Below are 15,623 nucleotides of genomic sequence, written 5' to 3' on the forward strand. Positions count from 1 at the left end.
TCTGTATAATTTGATACACCTTTAAAAAACATAAAACTCTATTAAATGCAACAGTTTATGTATTAATCGCAGTTTTCTCTAACACAAAGTAGGACTGCTCCTACAGCCTACTTTCTTTACTTAACCCCCTTACCATTTCAACCACTACAACTTTTATGGTTGCTCTGCACGTCGTTTTCTCACCATTCTTCCATGCTAATGCTTTACTCTGTTATTATTTCTGAAAAACAAAAAAACATGAGTTTCACTAATGAAAGCTTCCTCCCCAGATTTTGTCACAGAGTCCAATTATTTCATTTTGAGTGTACTCACTGTTGCAGCCATTGCTGCTTGTAGTATCAACCAGGTTGGCACCGCACTCTGATGAACTTGTTCTGGGAATGGATGCTTTCCTGACCATAAGAAACAAAAAAGAGACATCAGGGATGAATAAATCAAACAACACAGAGAACAAAAAGAAGTTCTCAAAGAAGGCGCTAATTAAATGAACCTTCTACCAGGGGAGAGTAACACAGGTCTTCTGCAATTACTGTCGAACTAATACTCATCATTGCTGAGAAGCATGTATTTGAGGGAGAACAACAGAGATCAGAGGCAGGAACAGCACTTGGAACTAGACAGCTTCTCTCCTGAAGTTAATGTTCCTGTTCCAGTCTGATTTCTCAGGTCTTTATTAAACAATGAGTAGATACCACAAAATTATTTAATTTATCAGTAACTCTCTTAGCATTTGGAAGTGAAATGTCAATAGTGCGATATTTTCCATGCTTTCCTGAGGAGAAGCAGATCCTTTAGATAGAAATCATCTCTTGTTTCTTTCCTTCTTCCTTTTAATAGTAATTAGACATATGCGGTCTTGAGAAAAGTCATGAGCTATTCTCTTTTCTGTCCAGCTTGTGTCCTGTGGTGGTATAACTCCTCCACAAAATCTGTTGTCTTGGATAGCTCAAATGGCTTTATGCCTAGACCCTGTTGTTTTGGCTGGCTGAGTTCCCATTCATCAATATAAGCTTATCATACAGTTTATTTGGCATTTCAATATGACTTACAATAAAGTATAGCAATAAATTGCAGATTTAGTTTAGTTTTCCCTTGGGTTTTCTCTACCCCTCTGAGCTGTGTGCGTGGCACTCTGCACTATGATTTAAAAAAAAAAAAACTGTGTTATGTGAAATCTGTGCTAATCAGCTTTCTAAATTGTCTTCCGGTAAGCCTTGTACAGTATGTTTCTGGAGTAGGAAGGCCAGGTGGGCCTCTACTGACACCTAAACTGCTTGTAGTAAAACATACCATTTGTTCCTTCAGTAACAATGTAATAGCAGGGATTCTGAATACTTTCCTGTTTTCCTCAGAGGACAACTGTAGACTTTATCAGTGCTGTTTACAGGCAGGGTGCTGTGTGTGTTTGAGAGCAGCTTGATCTACTTCCATGTACTGGATCATGTACTTCCATCTGCTCACAGGTTATACTGCACCTAAAGAGGCACTGCACCCATACTCCAAGACTTTTTTTTAATTATTATTAAATAGAAAATCACTCTTATAACACCAGTTCTGATTTTAAAAGTGTATGTGTGTGTGTGTGTATATATATATGGATATATTTTACATTTGCAGTCTTTGCTAAAAATACAGTTGTTGGCATGATGTCCCCTTCCTAGAAGTGTTCAAAGTCAGGTTGTATGGGGCTTTGCACAGCCTTATCTATTGTGTCCTCATATGTGTCCAGATGTCCTTATCCAATAGCTGGACATAGCAACGTGCTGAGCTTCGAGAGGAATGCAGCAAGCAGAAGTGAGCATGCTCTTTAAAGATTGGGATTCCCTCTTTGACAGAGAATTGACATTTATTGCCCATGAAACAGAACAGTCCTGGAAATAAATAGGAAGCTAAAGTGCTGAACTGGTTTCCACATTACTTTTGGGTGTGGACAGCACTGTTCTTATGGTGATATAAAACTGTTCTACGAGACTCGTTTTTGATGAGGCATAAAAACATAGTCTTTTCTTTGTAACTGTTAAAGATTCTTCATAATTTTTCATAAGAGGAAAGTAAACCAACTCATTACTACCTAAATAATTATATCCTATTTATCTGAAACTCAGAGAGAGTTCTAAAGTAGCCATTCCTTCAGCAAGTTTCAGCAACAGTAGGAGGTTTAATCTAGACAACTGTTTATACTTCCCAGTTATAAGCTGGTTTTTTCATCAGCAGTCCTTCAGCACTCCTGAATTCCCTCTTCCTTCCCTACATTCTCTGCTGTTCCTTTCACTCAGACTTTAATTCCCCTATTGTTATTTCACTCTATTTTCCATCATTCTCACCCTCCAGCCATTTCAAATACTGTTTCTTCATTGTCTTTGTTTCTCTCTCCTTTGCCTTATCCTTGTAGGTTTGATTTCTTAAACTATATCATTGTGAGGAATCCTTGTATATAATCAAATACAGCATGAAATCAGCCTAGCAGCAGATTGAAAAAAGTAAATCTTTGATAAAAATGCGACGAATCAGCTAAATATAAAAGGAGAGTTGTTTCCTAACGTTCACCCTGAGCTTTTCCTATGCAGCCCTTCTCTTTTACAGGCTACTTTCACCATTACATATGAGTTTTATGAGCAGAGTAACGCTGTCCTTTCTCCTGTCCTTGTATGCTGCATGAATTTGTTTGTGGGGAGCATTAAATGGACGCACACATGCCTGGTTCTGAAATCTGCCACAAGCAGCCTGAGAGGAAGAAAACTTGGAAAGGAGGGAAGATGCAAGTGATTACAGTGACAAAATAATACAGCATTGATTTCCTAAAAGAGCTGATGTATAATTGTAGGGAATCAGTTTTCTCTATAATAAGTTGCAATTAATGTCTCCTCTTCTGCATTCTCCCAGATCACATTACGTACTAAAAACACACTAGAATCCTCTGCTTAAAGTGCCACAGAAATGCTTACTTACACACAATATGGGGGAAGAAACTCTGCTTTCTTCTTTTGGATCAAGCATATTTGCTAACAAAGTGTAGTAGTGGAAACCTGATAGCATAATATATTTCTCTAAAACTTAGATGCAATATATCCTGTCAAAGAGGACAAAGTCAATGACAACACAAACTTTCAGCTAACCCTTACAGGCCCTGGTCCCACTGTCTTCTAATATGTTATGATACAGCTGGTAGGGCAAAACAAAACATATTAATGACAGCTGCTAGCAATTATCCTTGTTTGTACATCTAAGGACAGGAGAATAAATTAAAGTAGCTAGGTAAGACTCCTCTGATACATTGGTTACATCAGTCAAGAAATAAGGACTTCTGGATGTGAAGTGTTTCTTTTATAGAAGAGTTCCCTAGTATATGATGGTTGTGTTACACCCGCCTTCTGGAGTGTTCAAGGTGAGATAAGTCAGTTTTTAGACAGTAATGTTCTGTACTTTAAAGAAATTAATTGTGATTTTTATGAGATTTCCTAAGTTAACCTGGTATGTAAGCTAGATTTAAGGGCAACTGTGTCAAGATTGAGTTGCTGACCTTGTTTCTGTTTTAAAGAGACTCTACCTGTTCTGCCAGTTAAATAAGGACTGAGTAAATTGATCTCCTCTAAGTAAATGGTGTTTGAGGCTCACCTTAAAACTGTGTAAGAGAGGACTTGTGTAGGCCTGCAATTGCTGTACTTTTAAGCTTGTGTACTCTATTATGCAAGGCTCTTCGTCTGTAAAACTCAGTAGGCTGTCTCCAGCCTTCACGTTATTGAAGGTATACCTTACTTGTATACCTTACTGTATACAAGACAAAAGGGTTTCCTGAATGGATTAGTCTTTGAATTCTCTGCTCTCTGAAGCCTTTTTTCCTCTTTTCGAAGACAAGATTTGCTTCTAAAGAAACAAAAAGTTATGAGACTTGCATGAATTTTTCTAAGTTACTTAAAACCGTATTCTGTTTTGGTAACTTTATAGTAATCTGCAAATACTCTTGCTAACTACTAATCTGTGGCTGCACTGCTGATAAGACAGGATTAATTTAATTAAAGTGACTAAGGTAAGGAGTATCCTCTACAAAAACTTTATTTAATATGAATTTTGTTTGTCAAATACTCTGAAATCTCTTCTCAATGTCCTCAGCTATGGGAAAAACAGGCACCTGGTGGGTTTCTGTGACAGTAGCTGAAGTGAAAGTAGACTGGCTCTTCCCTGAAAGGCATGGATCAGAGAGGTTGATTTGGTAATATGATTATTTAAGAGCAAAGAATAGAATTGCAAAAACCTTAGGATATCATAGCTAAGGAGAAATGCAGAAGAGCAGCAACAGAAAAAGCGAATGATCGCTAATAATTACAGGGGTTAGCAAGTTATCTCATCAATACATGTTCACAGCATAAGGGAAAGTAAGCTCTTGCAAAAGGCACGGTACCCTAAAGACAAGGGAGGAAATAGGAGATGAAGTTGTCTACTCAGATGCAGAGGGTAAGTTTGTTTGGGTTTGGTGCAAGTCTACTGATATACATGTATGTATTTAGCGTTACAGCATCAAATAGATGGGTTATTTAATCCTACTAACTCTTTACGTGTTTTCATTGGGAATCCTAATACACCTAGTAGTCCTAATGCTACAAAAATAGAACCTGTGGCACTTGCTGTGTATAGCACTGACCTCTTCATGCTAGTTCAGCGTGATTGATCCTGGGTAGATGTGTTAGCCCTCTGATGTGTTCTAAATTTCTGTTAGTTAATGAATATCTGTCTGGGATGGTTCTTGATTTTGATTCTTTACTTACAACTTTCCTCATTAAAGTAGGAGCTGTAAAGGCATCAGTTAGTTTGGCTGCCAACTCAATGCAGTGAAACAGTTTCTAGTCACTTCGGTAATTTGCTTCTACTTCTAAATCTTTGGAGAACGTAAGGGTTGACCAATATTTGAAAGTAATAACTCTAGGTATACTGTAAAATCTATCAGAAACTAGTTTACTAGATGTGTTGTGGTTTTTTGTTGGTGGTGTTTTTTTTTCTTTTTACAAAGCAACTAGAAGTAATAGCTTAGAAAAGTCATTTAGAAGGAATACCACAGGCAACAAGTTGAGACATCCACATTAATTATGCTGAATAACCACACAAACCTTATGGATAATGCATTACATACTTTTATATTCAAATAATTAGTACATGATTACCAGAAGAAATTTCTACTTGATTAAATAGCTTCAACACTCTGAAGCACTTTTACCTGCAAAGGAAGTAGAATGTTCCAATTAAAAGAACTCCGAGCAGAAGTAGTGAAGCCAAGAGAACTGCAAACAGGTCACCCTTTGTTTGAGACTTGATGCTGGGCAGCAGAACTTCTTCACAACGGGCTCCTGTGTAGTTCTCAATACACCTGGAAAACCAAATTTTATACAGATTAGAGCATATCTTGTTTGTGAAATCTAATGGCTGCTTTTGGTCTTAAGTGGTGTAGGAGTAGGGAGAGATTTATATTAGTTTCAGAGCACACTTTCTTATAGAATTTCCACTTGCTTCTTATTTTTGGAATATAGGTAATTGGGCATGTTGGGTATTAAGTTTGTATTCTGACTCGCACTGCTTTTATATGTTAAAATGTTAAACTATATCTTTTGTTATACATTCATTGGATGAGCAATATATTTTGTATTTAAGTTTGCCTTCACAGGCAAACTGAATTAAATCCACCTTTTCAATGTTAACTCTGTCATCCCATTGGTTCTTACCTTGCACGCAGTAGTCATGCTTTTTTATTTTGGTGTAACTTTTTATTGCTCTTTGCTAATGAGCTGGTACTGTCAGCTGCATAAATGAAATGAGCATTCATTGAGGCAAAGTGCATCTAAGACACTTGACTAGCAAAGGTAGCTTATGAAGTAAAATAACTTATACAGGGAAATGTTACATGATTGGGGAATGACCCTCTCATTCGTTGAGAGAACTACCTAAAGGATTTCCCTACTATGTTTATTTTACATATTGAGCTTCTGAAAATTTTTTCCAAAGACGATTCAAAATACATCAGGAGCTGCAGAAGCAGCAAAAATTCCCACTGCTTTACTAAGTATTGCACACAGTGCAGAGAAACACCTTGGATGCTTATACTTCCTTCAGACAGGACTCGTTTGCATATACAGGTAGTCAAGCGAAGCATTCTAGGGAACGATGCTTCTGAAAAGCTGGAATGAGCTAGCTGAAACTGAAGCTAAAATTTTCTTTATTTGTCTTATTTTTTGCACTTATTCCACAAAATTTTCTTGGAATTTATTGCATCACAGAAAATGGAAAGCACTTAGTTCAACAACTACATTCTGTATGTATTTTTCTTGTATGTATATTTGCTCCTTTCTATTTGAATTACTGAAGATCTTGCTCCTTCTTGCTATTTCTGGCACTGACGTCGTAATAATCTGTGCCATAAGCAATTTGGGGCTCTAGCTGAGGAAAGTGGGCTGAACTCCTTAACGTGTTTAGTGTTCTCCATTGGCAGTGGCAAGGTATAACTTTAGATGAGGGATTAAAAGGTGAAAGGGGGAGAAACAGTTTAGCTTATTTAAATCTAACAAACATATTACTGTCAGTATACCACCATGCGTGCCTGGTATGGCTCCCAGCACCAGTTTCCTGTAGCTTATGGACTACTCTTTCAGTACTACTGGTCTAAAGTATTGCACAAAGAATTACTACCATTTCTTTTAATTATTTGCTTTTGAAAATAAAATGGAAGATTTGCACAGATCACTGGGAGAGTGATATGGGCCAGGATGGGAACAGGTATCCTTATCGTGTATTAAAGCTGTGCTGCTGATCAAACAGTCTCCATTTAATAAGGACAACGTGAGACTATTCAGAGTTACTACATTTGAGTGCTGGGAGGAGGAAAGATAGGCAGGCTGCCCTGATTGCTTGAGATAATATTCCAGATACTTACTGTAAGTGTAGTGGCACTTCAGTAGCCTATTCCTGTACTGTAGAATGCTTTAAGAATAGAAATGTAGTTTGAGTGGGGCATTGTTCTCTAGCAAGTGAGAGAAACGCTTTGTAGAGCTGAATAGAATAACAGGAATAGAAAATGGAATGTAATATTCATACAAGTATTTTTGAATACCAATGACATCTGGAGAATAATGCAAGGCTAAAATGATACAGGAATAAAAAAATAAATAGGCTTTGGCATCAAATGAAGGATTGTAGAAAAGTTCTAGAGAATGAGTATAAAATGAAGCAGGAGGAAGAAAAGATGGTCCTTCTAGCTAAAGAGAGCTGCATAGGTAGGATTAGGGTTAAAATGTCACAGTTAGAGAACTGTTGTGATAAGGTAGACTGACCTGTCATGAACAGTCCATGGAAGCCACATTTAACATACATTAAAAAAATTGGAAATGCAATGCCAGTGCAGCTAAAAGGTTGTTGAGATTTTAGCCACATTGTATGAAATAGAAAGCAGAACCAGATGTTTAAGGCAGTACTATGCCCAAAATAAGCAAAGGAACACGACAGCATTGCATCAGTTTCTATAGGAGGTCTTAAAATACCCTCATGGTTTGTAAAGTGCCGAGCATACATCTTAAAGCATGTTCTGTGTTCTACTCTGGAAAATGTTGATTATAAAGAGGGAGGGAGAGAACAAAAAACAAACATAGAAAAAGCAGCCCACAACCTGTATCTTGTCTGAAATAAAAAAGATGACTCTCAGCCATCTTTCAAGTAAGCACATGGAAATATCAGAACTTCACCTCAGGCAATGAAATCTTAATTCTGCACTGTGTTAATTAATGATTCTGGGACAGCTGCATATCAGGTGCTGAGGCAAACATCTTTCAGCCCCGTGTTTGATGATACACCTGAGGCGGCTGCTTTTACAGCCTTCTCTCTTTTGCTGCCTGTTTGTTTCTGTAGTACAATTGAGCATTCCCAGGTTTGAAGCTTATCTTGTATATGGTGACAGGTGTGCCTTTTGCTGCTAAGGTCATTAACTCAGTGCTAGAAAAGGAACAAATGAAGATGGCAGCTGAGCAACTTCATGTTTTAACATACATCAGCTGTATTTAAAAGCTGCTTTGTTGCACTGGTGGGGGAGGGTCAACTGATGTTTAATTTTAATAAATATCTTCTATGTATATATATCAATTTCTTAATAGTGTAAATAAATGAAATGTCCAAAAGTAAACAGTGGCTCTTAATTTGAGCATGCTACGAAATACATGTTTCTAAAGAATGATGCAATTTTCCCACTTATGTTGTGGAATTACTTCCAATGACATTGCATCAGGTAATGTGGACTATGTTGAGCACAACACATTTGTCTAAATAAATAGCATGCCAAGGCAAATGTGTTTTAAGATACTTTTACATTTTGCTAGTACATTCTTATTGCATTTCCCCCTTCTAATCAGGGGGCATTTCCCCTTTCTAATCAGTGCTTCACAGTGATGCAGCCTTTGGTTCTAAATTTCTGATTCAGTTGTTGTGTTGGTGGGAAGTAATCATTTGAGAGCACTTGGAAGCTTTAGGTTTTCTGCAAGAAATCTGTATCATAGAAACTTTGAACAACTGTGATGATGCCAGTCTTGAAGATCCAGAATGCCAAATATTTTTCTGCATTCTGCTGAATAGCAATGCATTTTTTTCTGTTGTTTCTATTCACATCACTGCTGATTACTAAGATATCTGTGTGTAAACAAAACCTTTCTCATCTATAATTAGCCTCCTCTGACTGATTAAGGAACATGCTTAGAATGAGGACATACTTAAATAGAAGCGTTCTATTTAAACCCATATAACTTCATAATCAACCATTAGATACAGAGGAAAAATACTTGATAATTTAAATGCTATAGGATTGCCTGAGTATAACAGAAATGCTCTTATAATGGTACTTTTTGTGCTTCAGCAGATTATAAAATCTTCTAGTACCTGAATTACAAATTCCTTCATTTGGAGCTCTTTTAAAGTAAAGTTGTCTATGCTGACCGACTTGTGCTCCTGAAGATTGAGTTTTTCTGAATACATGTTACTTCATCAGATAGACCTTTTTTGTTATGTAGTCCAGCAACAGTTGAGAGTGGATGCTTTGAAATCTTATCACCGATGCTGCTTAGTCTACTTTTTTTCATTTTATTATTTTAATGTCAATAATAAGGGATTCCTTCTTGAGAAAAAAAAAAACAAAAAACACATGTATATATCAACATGCATGAAATGCATTACTTTGTGTGCACATAGTATTTATTTTACATCACAGAAGTCTGAGGTTTATCAGCTAGAATAAATCATTACAATGCAGCACGCTTGTGCTTTATCATTATTTCTGGATCTGATTTATTATATGACAGTGATATTCTGTATATATTTTTAAATGAACATTTACCACAAAATTATTTTCTCACCTACTAGATGAGTTTACGTACCTGAGGTTTTTTTTTTTGGTTTAGATTGAATTGTCCCATATAAAACAAAAGAAAGTAATATTTGAATTAGACACCTTAGAAAAGACTGTTTCCTTTGTCTGCTTCACCCTATTATTGTTAGTTACAGCTTATGATTGGAGATGGAGTGGATGCTGCCATAGGGAGGAAAATAGGTAGTATCCTGAAGTATATACAGTAGGTGTCTGAATGTCTATTATTATGTTATGTAAATTCATTAAATTAACCATAATTTATCTTGATAAACAATAGCTAAGAATTAGTAAATACAGAACCATGACAAACTAAAATTAAATTTAGCATCGTCTTATGTCTTTGTTTAAAAAAAAAAAAAAAAAAAAAAGAGAGAGAGAGGGCTGTATTTACACAGGAAACAAATATACATGCAAAAGCAGGAAATGTTTCTTTTTCCAGCGTGCAACCTGGGCTCCAAAGGGAAAAATGGACCTTTAAACTAATGGCCCAAGAAGCATCTGTATGCGCTGTCTAGATGTTTCTTTAGCAAGTGGTCTGTCACTGTAAATACTGCCCTTCAAGTGTTGCAGTGAGATTCAGAGAACACAGTAAGGCTTGAGTTACGTGTTGTGTTGTTTTTTTCTCCCTTAAAAGATTATATTCCTTTTTGCATGCCTCCTCCTTTTGTTCAGGTCAGGCCATTTTTATGTTATCAGAATTTTTGCAATATAATTCATCTGGAAGAAAAGCTGGCAAGGTACTTTGCCATTCTGAATGCCTTTCCTACAGCTTATTCTCCATTAGGCAAAGGGTGTTTTGTTCCTTTCTATATTGTAATGAGGGGAGGAAACATGGCCCTAAATATAGATATCATTCTGAATGCATACATAACTGAGTACTGTTGCAACCATCAAACAAGTATATCCCAAGTACATGACTGTTTTTCTTCACTGTCATTTCTGTGTGGGCTAGGTAAGTAATCTGAGCATGAATTACTGAATTTGGGATAGCCAAGGTAACAGGTATTTTCTTTCATGTAATGGTTTAACAATACGTTCTTAAAGGAGCAAAATGGAGAAAGTTTTGAGATAGCTACTGTCCAATATTTAAAAACACAAGTTTTGGCATCACTAACCTGCAGAATGGACTGGATACAGTAGGAATCATATAACAAATTCCTCCATTTAGACAAAAAGATCCATAACTGGTGCCACAGAGTTCTTCATGATCTTCAAAATAAGACCAAAATAAACACAGTGAAAAATGGAGATTTCTGGATTTTTATCAATAATTATACTTTTTTTTTTTTTTTTTGGGGGGGGGAGTGAGGAGGACAGCTTCATTTTAATAAAAACAAACTAGAACAACAACAAAAAAAACATGCTATCACTACACTAGGAACAAATATGGAATTAGTCTTGCCTTCCAGGCTAGCAGTGTATGTCATTATCCATCTTGAAAAATTGTTTTATGTAATTACATGCAAAAAGATCACAAAAAGATCACAAAAAAAAAGGTCACTGTATCAGATAGAGAACACTAAGATTATGAATAAATTTTAAAAGTTTATCTTGTAGGAACAGGAACTTTTGTATTTTCCATTACCTCATTTGCCTTTTGTGACCACAAACCATACAAAATAAAGGGATACATATAATACGAAGTCCAGTTTGTCCTGTTACATTGGCATAAACAATTTTGAGCTTAACTAGTTTCTATGAGAGGATCAGAGTCAGTACAGATAATCCCAGAATATTCCCAGCTGTGGCCCAGGGCATTTTAAAGCTTCTTCAGGCTGTATTAAGAACTGAATCATAGCAGTTGGACACTACCAGTTTTTCTCATCATAATAAAGTACCTAGCCTGTGAAGTGTCACATACATAGAAGACTGTTACAATGCAATTTCCACAAATCTCAAAATTTATTTATTTATTTATTTATTTTTTAATGCAGTTCATGCAAGAAGCCTAAGTTATGTTTTAAACATAACTAGGCATTCTAATGAAATGTCCAGGACACTGATGCTGGCACTTATAGAAGCAATTGCCCACTATATGATAAATGGAATAGCTGACTGCAATTACATTCGTGTTGACAGCAGTCTAAATTTGGAAGTTGGACTGCATATATTTAATGTTTCATTAACTCATTTTATATATATGTGTATATATTTATACTTTCAGTCTTATGAAACCACAATATCTCAATCAAAAGTAAAATAGAACAGTCTTCTGACATCACAAGCCTGAGAATCATGTGTTACCTCACACTTCAGGTGTTGTTTTTGCTGTTATTTCTCCCAGAAGTTCTGAAAATCAGAATTCTGCTGTGTCACTACTTATGCATGGAAGACATGCTCTATACAAAATACAGCGTTGTTGACAAGGAGTTGAGATTTTAATTTTCTTATTTGTTTCTCAGAAAACAAATAGTTTTGGTTCCTCTTTACTCTTGCAGGAAAAAGGAGAAAGTGTGGTCATAAGACATTCTTCCTTAAAGGCAGCTTCCATGGCTTTGTGCGTAGAATAAATCTGACCTTTCAGAGTAGTAGAAAAGCTTATCTATCCCTTACCCTGTGCAACAAACACATCACGCACCCTGGTAGGTACTGGGCCATCTCTAGTAATCCTACTGTCTGTCTTTTCACACATTCTTCAATTTCTACAATGTCATATTGACACAGGAGTGTGGATGATGTCCATATATCATTTTAAGACCAAGGCAGTTCTATCACAGAGATCAACAAGAATTCAGTTTCATGTTGGTGCTATCAAAGTGTTAACATTCAAATGGTAACCAGACCTTTTAGTGTGTGTGCAGATAAATTAGGAAGCTGGAGGAGAGATGTAAGGCTGGAAAGATTGTTGATGTTTGACCTGATTGCCCTGGTTCAAGATGTGGCATAACAGATGTGTGCTTCACCAACATTACTAGGAGTTAAATGGAAAGTTACTTTAACTCTGAGGCTATCTGTGCTTGTCTAGTGGCAAATCATTTACTGCAGGTTCACTGTAAAAGACAATATTATTTTGCATGAGTAACAGTATAACTACAATTAGAATAAAATGGCAACAGGAAAAAAAAAAAAAAGAAAATTTTTGAACAAGAACTACAAATGATTAGATTTTAGCCTTTTTGAATGTAACAGTAGAACTTCTGTGGCAGTGTAACTGCATTGAAGGCCATATCCTTCCTTAAATGAAGAGAGAGGATATTGAATGCAAGAACACTGTATCAGGATATCTATGCAATTATAAGAACTAAGAGAAAAAGCAAAACTCTCAACTTTGACCTGGTCTCAACTCCATTAAGTATCTGAGGGAGTCAAATGTTGTTGACGTTTTACCAGATGGAGGAGCGAGATAGTAGAAGGTAGGCCCCACAGAAAAAGGTCTTCACAGACAGCTCGGGGGAAGCCTTAGAAGTTGTTCTTGAGAGAACTTGTTAACTTTCTTAAAATTCTGCCTTATGGGTCTATGCCTTTTCCTCATTTTTATTCAGAAATGTACCTGTCTTACTTTTTTATACTGGCAGAGCAGTAGAGTATTGAAGCAAACTAGGTGCCTCAGTCATTCAGGTCTCCGAACATTTGGGGAAAAAGATCCTCTTGCTGTTACAGTGTGATCCATGTATTAAGGACCAGCTCTGCAATCCAGCTAGGCATTTCTGTTCTGGAAAAATACCTCAGGCACTCTGTCTTATGAAAAGCGAGGGACAGAGAACAAAAAGTGCCTAGGAGGCCTTCAAAACCTTTTCGATTATAACTACAGACAATTTCCCTACAGGCTGTTTCTTTCTAGTGCTAGACATTATTTCCAATGCTAAGGGAAAAATGGTAACCTTAATTTTACCAGAAATGTGATATTTGAAGAAGCGTCTACATCCATGTGGGCCAGGTGCTCCATTTGCCAACCAACTGTGCTTTTTATTAATCCTAGCTTTTGTGTTAATATTTTGCTACTACTTAATGAAAGTACCTGAGTAATGCAGTATTAAGTAGAGCACACAATTATGAAAAAGAATAAAAGAAAATTCAGGATGCTACTAGTAGTGGGTTTTGATACAAAAAAGGTATTATTATATTCCATGCCCACTTTACTGAAATACAGTAGTTTGGATCAAATTTGATAGCTACAGCTCTGGACAGGAGTGTATGAAAGGAACAGTTTATCCCCTTGAATTTAAAATCGGTGATGGAGAAGAATATAATGGAAAATCAGAAAGGTTTCAATACAAGGAAAAATCCAAGTACATTAACACTGGGGAATGTGTTACAATTTTTCATGACATAAGTTAATATATTAAGCTAAAAATGCCGATTATATGTTTTGAAAGTTAAATGCATACTACATTCATACTAGTATAATCAAAATAGAGAAGTTTAACAATTCACATGATGATGGGCAATTAAAAAATATGAAAGCTTTACCTTTGCAATTAATGATTGCAGAAATGCTATCAACATATGTTCTACACGATATGTCTATTTTGATATATCTTTCTATGTGAGAGATTAAAAAGAGAAGTAGGAGACAAGTTACTTTTTTTTAAACAAAAAAAGTCATCTTTTACTGGTGGAGGGGTGGAAAAGAATGAAAAAATAGTGCTCTTTTTAAAACTAGTCTGATTACTTAAAACTGGCAGAGGTAAAAGCAGCTTCTAAATACATTGATGCACAATTATTTTTTTCAAGGACGTGCATGAAAACCTGCCCCTAAACTATCTTGCCTGTTCCCATTCAAACTTTTTTTAACCTGGCCATCCTGTCTATTAAAAAGAAAAACAAATAAAGGCTCAGCACCACCTTAACCCTCAAAGAACTAAACTACCCTTGATAATCCACATTGCCTCAGCTGTCATGCCTAGTCCAGAGGATAAAATACTACAGACTGCCCAAACCTGAAGTCTGCTAAAACACAAGGGAAGGGGGAGTGGTGGGAAATGCTGACAAATCAGTTTTGGACTGTGTGATAATCAATTAAAACCTGTGATATGTTAGGCATTATCAAAGCAAACATCTTAGAGAGTTTGTTCCACTGCCTAGTGAACTAGTTTGCTGCCTAGTAAGTGAAGGGAGTCCCACAGAGCAGTTGTTACGATCCCAGTGGCAGCTGTTGAAATCAATGCAACTTCAGTGAATACTAATTATACATGTATACATATCCAAGTAAATACCTGGAAGACGTTACCTGTTCGCATATTATTGCAACAACAATTTTTAATCTTGATCAGAGGCTATTCTTCCAAAACAGCACCTAAAAACAAACACATAAACATAGCATGTCATTATTAATCCTAGTGACCTTTTCCCCTGAAGGAACAGCTATTGGAATGCATCTTATAGTGTTGCTGCTAAGATATTTCTTGTACTTTGACAGCAATATTATGTGTACATTCCATTAATTCAGAGTTAATGGCAAACATTCAAGTATACCGTCAAGTTCAGTTAACTTCTAAGGGCAGAGCTACAGAGTGAAGATAAATTCATACTAAAGCATGCCTAAACACCGAGAAGTTCAAAAACAACAACATTATGCCATGGTTATTCAGAATTGTATTCCTGATGCTTTTAAAGCACCTAAATTACTGTTTCTGGCTAGCTAATTAAATTATGGTTTGTACCTTGACAGTCAGTGCATATAATTGACTCACTCCTCAGACTTATTATTATTCAGTCAGATAAGATCTTAGTGGTAGAGTTCTTGCATTTCACAAATAAAAACAATTTATTTCTTGGAGAGAGCATGTGTGTTTCACTTGAGTGCTTCTTGCATCTGAATGTCAGGTGAAATTAGTAATCTAGGCTGTGAATTCAGCAGAAGTCAGCAAATCTAAATTTGGACTATTATTTTTAAAATATGGAATAGGAACTGTCTAGACAGAAGCCAGCTTTCAGTTTACATTGCTAAAAAGCAATGTAAAGAAATTGTTTTTCTGTCAACATGACAACTCTACAACCATCTACCATTATTACATTCTCTTTTCTTGTAAGCTGAACTCAAGGCTTAACGTAGCAAATAAGTTACTAAACATGCCTAACATGGAAGGTTTTATTTTTCAGTGTTCTTATTTTTTTTGGTCTTAATTATACTTTAAAGTGTAAATAAAACAAATAGGCAAACTATCCTGTATTGGAAGAAATGCAAAGAATCACAGACAGTAAAAGAATCCTTATTTCTCTTTCACCTTTAAAGTAGATATAGTAGTTCTTCTCCTTGCACCATCTACATGAAAGTTCTTCCTCAGTTAAATGA

General features: G+C 36.1%; 2 protein-coding genes across 3 annotated transcripts in view; one reads left to right on the top strand and one right to left on the bottom strand.

Moving 5' to 3' along the window:
- Nucleotides 1-15,623, top strand: part of TMEM266 (transmembrane protein 266) — a 103,855-nt gene that overhangs the window by 6,892 nt on the left and 81,340 nt on the right. The window lies entirely within an intron of this gene.
- Nucleotides 126-14,626, bottom strand: NRG4 (neuregulin 4). The gene is made up of 5 exons (XM_084293681.1): nt 14,559-14,626; nt 10,504-10,597; nt 5,210-5,359; nt 313-392; nt 126-220 (listed from the first exon to the last, which is right to left on the bottom strand). The coding sequence occupies exons 1-5, from the start codon at nt 14,566-14,568 to the stop codon at nt 204-206; spliced, it is 351 nt and encodes a 116-aa protein (XP_084149807.1). The 5' UTR covers nt 14,569-14,626; the 3' UTR covers nt 126-203.

Source organism: Netta rufina, assembly GCF_964035555.1.
Source record: "Netta rufina genome assembly, chromosome: 11".
In the NCBI taxonomy this organism is placed as follows: domain Eukaryota; kingdom Metazoa; phylum Chordata; class Aves; order Anseriformes; family Anatidae; genus Netta; species Netta rufina.

Coding starts and splice junctions, on each gene's coding strand:
- NRG4 (XM_084293681.1), bottom strand. Junction 5,360..10,503: donor GTATCCAGTCCATTCTGCAG/GTTAGTGATGCC, acceptor TTGGTTTTCCAG/GTGTATTGAGAACTACACAG. Junction 393..5,209: donor ACATTCTACTTCCTTTGCAG/GTAAAAGTGCTT, acceptor TCTTATGGTCAG/GAAAGCATCCATTCCCAGAA.